Consider the following 7,062-nt stretch of genomic DNA (forward strand, 5'->3'; position numbering starts at 1 on the left):
CATGGTACTTAAATTTTAACTTAGATAAATTAAGTATGTAGTAAATAATTGCTTCATGTAAAATAAAACAGTTGTCCAAATAAATGTTTTTCAGCTTTATGGTTGAGCAAAGAAATCCAATCTATTTTTTCCATCAAATAATATTCACGTTAGGTATTCTTTAATTGTAAGTAAGTGCAAATAAAAATTTTAAAGAGAGAGCTTATTTTTAATTTCAAGTAGCTCTCTTGATTACCTTACTCAGCAAATCAGCATTGGATGGGATTGAATTTTTAAGACATTTTTAAAGAATCAACTCAAAGCTCCTAAAACTGAACCATCAGAAATACTTCAGACAGAGAAACTCTCTCCTGTTCTACCTCATGGTGTTTAGAAAAAGAGTGCACAGTAACACAATCAGTATGAAGATATAAAACTATCACAGTTTACTGTCATGGTCAAACCTAGTTATTCTGTCCTCCCTAGAGAAACATTGCATTTCTGGAACTGCTCATCTCTCATGAAAGAAGCCAAAGATCTGATAAGGAAAGAAAGAGTGAGCAGCATGTGACTTTAAATGTCTTAAAATGAGGAAGACTGTTTAGAATTACTCAGAAGCATGAGGTTGAGTCAGCAGATAAATGAGGAAGAGATTACCCAGCAGAGACTAACACAACAGAGTTAGCCCTTGAGCAATCCACCTTCCTCCTCTCTGGGAATACAATCTAAAGTTTGAAACTCATTTTAAGGAATCAGTAAACTAGTGATTTTTTTCTGCTAACTCTTCTTTTTCATGATAGCATCAACCTGAACATTTATCCCATCTTTTATTTTTGACTTCTACGGGCCTCTCAAGCTTTTCCAACAGCTCAACAGCCCCATCTAGCAGAACATGGAACACCCAAACTACCTCTGAGGTGGGAGAGCACAGCAAAGCTGCTCAGTGAGCAGAATGGGGACACACTGCCCATGGTGAGAGATAAACACAGGAAACCCAAACAAGCCTGAATGCAGCCTGCTCTGATGAAGGATTACTCTGTGTCAACACACACACGGTCACCAGAACAAGAAGCAAAACTTTTCATGGCCTATGGGCCACTGAAGCACAAAAAATCCCAGTTAGTGGTGTTTTAAGCCTCCTTGCTTATGCCATGCTGGGTTTTTTATATAAACACTGCTTCAGGCAAACAGAATTTCAAAGTTCTACCAACTGTGCAAGAGAGAGTTGCTGCTCTTTAAAGAAACAAGCCACTGTGCAAATGACAGATACAACACTGCCTGCAACGCTCCTGGCAGACCAATGTACTTCCCTAAAAGAGTGGGTAATGGAAACTGTGAAAATAAGGAGAGAGCAAAGCTGGACTAAATCCTCAAGGCCCTTTCAGAGCAGCTTGGAAAGCCATTTTTGTATGTTGAAGCAAACATCACTCAATCAAAAATTGTATTTTCTGTAGAGAACAGTTCCATTTCCTAACTTATGGCAGAAACAGAGACTGTGTGTTTACTCCAGAGATACTCACTGCAATAAGGTCATCCCTTGCCTTGAGGACCTTCAGCCTTGCCTGATTCATCAGGTTGGACATCTGGCTGCAAGTTGCATGATAAAGTTGAATCAATCTATCAGCCTTTGACAGAAGAACTGTAACATTTAACTGCAGGCTTTGCATTTAAAGGTAACAATTCTACAACACTTAAAAACAAGGTCTGTTCACCTGTCTGAATTCTGTCTCTGGACTTGCACAAAAGATTAAACTGCAGAAGCCCTTTCTTGGTGAAGACCCAGCCAAACTAAACCCAACATGATCATTTGTCCCAGGGTAACAGAGCAGGGTAAAGTTCTAGATGTTAATTACATAAAGAAATGGGAAGGATTCTTTCATCACACTGTAATACCACTGCACCTCAGCTTTGTTAATTTCTCCTCAGAAAAAACCAAGAACTCATAATTAGAACTAAATATGTTGTCTACAATTTGAATGTTTGCAGGGCCAGAAGAATTTTGTATAAAATGAACAACAAAATGCAAACTCAGGCTCTGAGGTCAGCTGTCTAGCCCAAGCAACTTACATTTTCTTTTGTTGTTCAATTTGCTTCTCCTTCTTTTCATAATACTCCATGATTTTCAGCCTCTGTGTCTGAACAAGGCGACCCTTCTCAATGTTGAATTCTTCTTCTGCCTACAGTAAAAATTAAATAACTGAAGTGGAAATTGATTCCTTGGGCTGAAAAAAACAGAACCAAAATGTAACAGAGCACATTCACAGACAGGACAGGATGACACAATTTATGGTTCCATATAAAAACCCTTCACCTCTTTAAGTAATTCTTACACTAGGAGGGTGACAGCACAGCTTTTAATTTTTTTTGTAAAGCCTCACTAGACAGAATGTAAAAACATGTGGATAATTGTCCTACTTATACCTGAGAATCCAGTCTCAACTTCTAAATTCTGTTTGCAGATCTTCAGCAATACAGGCTTTAGTACTGATTAAATATTTGAGTAAATCTAAATGTTTAAGGGAGATTAAATATTATCAGCAACATGTATGCTGAGTCCAATACCAACAAGGCATTTCACTAGTGGTGTAATGCAGATTGCTGGGGCTGAAAGGCACCATTAATCCTTCTTCAGTAAACATCTATACTCTAACACCAGGTTAATATTAAATCCAGTCTCTTGTGGCTTAACCTAAGTGAAGCATTCAGCAAGTAATTCAACTCCTGCCTTAAATACTAATTTGGTGGGGGAAGGTGTTCTACTCAATCCAATTGAGTACCTCTCAGCTCTCCTGATTGCTCAAAAAAAGGGTTGAACTTTGATATGAATATATTTATATTCAAGAACCACCAAAACATTGACCAAAACCAGCTCTGAGTCATTTTCATTTGTCAAAAGCTAAGAAATGCTATCTTTGTTTGGTACATTTTTGCTATGTAGTAACTAAACAGAAAGCAGCTGTAGCTTACAAAGGTTTCTAGTTCTCTCTCACTGTAACTTTCAGAGCAGGATGTGGGAGGCAGTTTTCCTTTTGCACTTACTGACATTGAACTTCCATTTTTACCTTTGCATCTATTTCTTCAGCCTTTTCATTGGCTTCCTGCTCGATGAAAGCCATCATGTGCTTGATCTGGAACAAGAGAGAGGGAAGAAAATGTTTTCTGCAGGAAAGGACATTGACCAGAGGAAGTAGGTATATGTATCTACTCATCTAGATCCTAGATCCTCCATATCCATTTACTATTTCATATAATATTGTTTTGCAAGGAAATGTCATTGAGCATACACAAGAGTCAGTTAATCTTGACATATATTACAAGAAAACTATTTCCCCCAATAATTCTATATAATGCTCTTTCACTAGCTGCCATTAGAAGAATGCTCTTCAGGTAGGCAACCATAAAAAAAAAAAACAACAAAACAAAACAAACCAACCAACCCCAAAGTAAATTTGTATAAATGCAAGGCTGGGTATTTTTGTTCTTCATTAATGAGCCCAACTTTTTCACCCCTGGGATTATTAAATAAACCTCCCAGACTCCAAAAATCCTCACATAGCAAAATGAGTCTGTTATGACATTTATATGAAACATAAAGATTACATAGATGGCATCTGAATGAACCTGGGCCTTCCAGAGGTGAACAGTGAAGCAAAGCAAAGTGCCACTGACCACTCTGGTCAGATCTGTACAGCCACAAGTTCCTTTGAACACCAGAGACCCTTCTCTTGGGAAACTGTAATAAATTCTGTAAAAGCCTATACTGTCACTTTGGAGGGGCTGGGGAAGGAGTCAGCAGCAGCAAGGCTCTGTGACCCAGACCACATCAAGAATGTCACATGCTGCTTCAGAGCCCCACAGGAACTAAGAAGTTCTGCTAGAAAACATTTCTGAAGCCACCTCAAAGCGCTACAAAGCCCAGGTCCAGCAGCTGGGAGAGCAGGAAAGCAACCAGACCAAGTTCTGTTCAGCCATCATATGCCTCTCTGTGAGCAGACCTCAGCTCAGGTTCCCATCTGGGGCAGACTGGAAGGACTCATTCCCAACCAAACAGCAACTGGGATGAGGTATAGACACTTCCATGGTCAGATGGAGCAGATCCTAAAACCTACTGACTGTCTGCCTGCACTTAGTGACGAGACACATTTTGCAGAAAATCCAGTCTGAATAAACTCACACAAAAGACTCTCGTGTTAAAATTAAATGTTTTAAAGAGATTAGAAAGGTGCCAAGGTGAAAAATGAGCCAATGTGCAGAACTAAGCCCATAGAGATGAAAAAACAGAAGTGAAGAGACAAGTGGAAGATTTTAAACATGTGTTAGCACAGTGGAAGAAGTGAACAGTTACATCTTCATCCTCAATATCAAATCAGCAGGTTTTCTTTTAATTTGTGTCTGCAAAGACTCTCAAGTGCTTGTGTACCTACTCTGCATTTCAGAAAGGACAAGAGAGGCATTTAAAATAAAGATATTTTGCTGAATAGCCTATTGTTGAAGAAGACTTGAGAACTCAGCAGCAGCAGCCTTTATGTTACCGAGTCACTTCCTCCAGTGTAGTCTGGTTTCTGAATTTTGGAAAAGCACTTTTAACAGTTCTGGGTGTTCAGGAAACATCCTCTGTGTAAAGATAAGGAATGAGATGGAAGCAAGCTTGTTACAGTGTGAAGCAGTGTCCTGTCTTGGCTTTCCCACTCCCCCTGTCCCCTCGCCCTGCCTCCTGCTGAGCGCTGTCCATCAATCTCAGAAAGTCAGCAAGGCCGTCGTCTGATAGGTCAAGTTCAAAAGATGCCTCTCAGCCCTGGGGACAATTGGGCCATCCAGGTGTCATTTGTCTCCTGAGCCCCCCCCCCCGCTACCTGGTTGGTAGCTCACCTACCCCTTCCCCTCCCCCTTGCCCTGAGCTAAAAAAGACACACGACCATGCGGTCGGGATCCGGTCAGCGTTGTCGCTACATTCAGAGGCCTGCGTGCCCAGGAATAAACTCTGGACTATGACCCCCTAGCCGGATCCATCTCCTTTTTCCTCTTCGCCTCGCCTAAAGCTTCTTCATCAGAGGTCGAGCCTGAGTTCTGTTGCCTGGACTTGTTCCAAGAGCCTAGCTGCCGCATACAACTAACCAAAGGTATCTCTGGGGTGTAACACCGCGGCTGCCGCCTTTGGTCAGGCAGCGAGGGCCAGACAAGCCCAGGCACGTTCAACCCGGTAATATTGGGATTATATTCCAATACAAGCTAATATGGAATGCACTTCTCCTAGACTGGTAAGACTGAACAGTGTTATTTCCTACAAAAGCTGCTGTACTGAAATCTCCTTTTGCTTTTTCTTGAAGAGAGATCCAAAGACAGATTTTCACATCTATAAATAGGATTAGTTTTAATAACAGTGACAAAAATGTATTTTGAAATGAGAGACTTATTTTAAGGCAGTATTTCCTACAGAAAGGAAGAAGGGGTTTTCCTGTCAGGAGCAGTGTGATTACCCTTTCCAAGGGAAGTTCTAGATGTCAGATGGGCTTTAGAAGTGACCACATGGAACAATGTATTAAATACCTTTGACAGAACAACAAAGCAAATCTGACAGTGGGGAAAAGTCTCAATCAGAGATGATTTTCAGAGTGACAGTCACTGGAAGTGTGGTGGCAGGAGGAGCAGCTGGGAAGTTGATGCCAGACTGATCCACATGCAGGACTGCCAGCCATCAGCACTGTCCAGTTAACAGGATCATCCTGGGCTCAGGAGTGCAAAGCACTGACAGGAATGTGCAGATGTGGAATGCCATCAGTATTACATGTTTGATACATCACCAGATCCTGAACTGCCCTTTGAAGTTCAGGTCTGGCTGAGCAAGACCACCCTAATGTCAGCTTTATTTTTATTATCTTCATAAAAGAAGCAGGAAAAAGAAAAACCCCAACAAAACACACGAGCTTGAGCTTTGAAGATAAAAGGAATACAATGTAATGTTACAATTCTCCTTCTGGAGAAAGGCAACCTACCAATTTTACTTTCATTGTGATGCTGCCTTGCCAAGAGACTATGTTTACTGAATGAGAAAGTGAGACACAAGTACTTGTGATGCAGAGGACAAAGGGAACTCGCCTGCTCTGCTCATCACCTGCAAGGAACTCCCCAGACCAGTGCTGACTGGATGCCCACGGCCTTTAACACCACACATCTCTCCAATCCAGCTGAAAGCAGTTTTTTTAGCTGAGGGCAGTGTTTACTGTCAACAGGGACAGGGTGTCCTGCCTCTGGAGGAGTGTCCACAGCCAGACTTCAGGGCTGGAAGTTTCCACTGCAAGCCAGCCCCAGGCTGCACCACTCTGCTTAGGATGTAGAGCTGAGAAGGGCATTCAGGAACACTGAGCAGCCCACCCAAATGCTAAGGTACAGCTAATGGCAGGTAACACAGCTACAAGCCAAAAAGAGATGGGAAATCCTTAGGGAACCACGGAATCATTATGGTTGGAAGAGACCCTGGGGATCACCCAGCCAACCATGAACCATAACCTTTAATCCACTAAACCACTTCAGGTCCAGACACCTCCAGGGATGCTGATTTCATCACCTCCCTGGGCAATCCATTCCAATACTCGACCACCCTAACAGTGAAGTATTTTTTTCAATATCTGATGTGAATCTCCCCCGTCTCAGCTTAAGGCCACTTTCCCCGGTTCTCCCTTCTGCAGGAAGAAGAGACTGGTTCTCACCTCTAAGCATCCACCCCAGCAGCCTGTAAAAACACAGAGCTCATCTAAGGCTCTGCATTTACCCGCCCTGGGTGCAATTAAACCCTGTAGAGAACACACAGCCTGCTCGGGAACCCTCTCGTCACACCCTGGCCTAACACGGCACCAAAACGCCGAAGTTCCCCGCGGGGCCCATCCACCCGGCAGGGGAAAAATCGCCTTCTTGTCGGGAGACTCCTCTATCCAAGCCAGGATCCTTCCCCTCCACCGATCTTCCGTTCCCGGAGCAGCAGGCCCGGGCCCAGCGCTGTACTGAGGGCCCGGCGCCGCCAGCCCCGCTCCCCGCGGCCCCTCAGGGGCTCCGCTCGGGCCGGGGCGCCCGGCCCTCCCTCCCTCT

At 43.1% G+C, this 7,062-nt stretch overlaps 1 protein-coding gene across 1 annotated transcript in view; it reads right to left on the minus strand.

The window, feature by feature from the left end:
* ATP6V1E1 (ATPase H+ transporting V1 subunit E1) overlaps nucleotides 1–3,104 on the minus strand; it is a 7,239-nt gene extending 4,135 nt beyond the window's left edge. Inside the window, exons 1-3 of the mRNA XM_005425288.3 lie at nucleotides 3,042–3,104; nucleotides 2,047–2,156; nucleotides 1,500–1,566 (exon numbers count right to left, since the gene is read on the minus strand). Coding sequence (XP_005425345.3) covers nucleotides 1,500–1,566; nucleotides 2,047–2,156; nucleotides 3,042–3,098 — 234 coding nt within the window. The 5' untranslated portion in view covers nucleotides 3,099–3,104. The remainder of the gene's footprint in view (nucleotides 1–1,499; nucleotides 1,567–2,046; nucleotides 2,157–3,041) is intronic.
* Between the last annotated feature and the right edge of the window lie 3,958 nt (nucleotides 3,105–7,062).

The sequence above is a fragment of the Geospiza fortis genome, unplaced genomic scaffold, assembly GCF_000277835.1.
Source record: "Geospiza fortis unplaced genomic scaffold, GeoFor_1.0 scaffold13, whole genome shotgun sequence".
NCBI lineage: Eukaryota > Metazoa > Chordata > Aves > Passeriformes > Thraupidae > Geospiza > Geospiza fortis.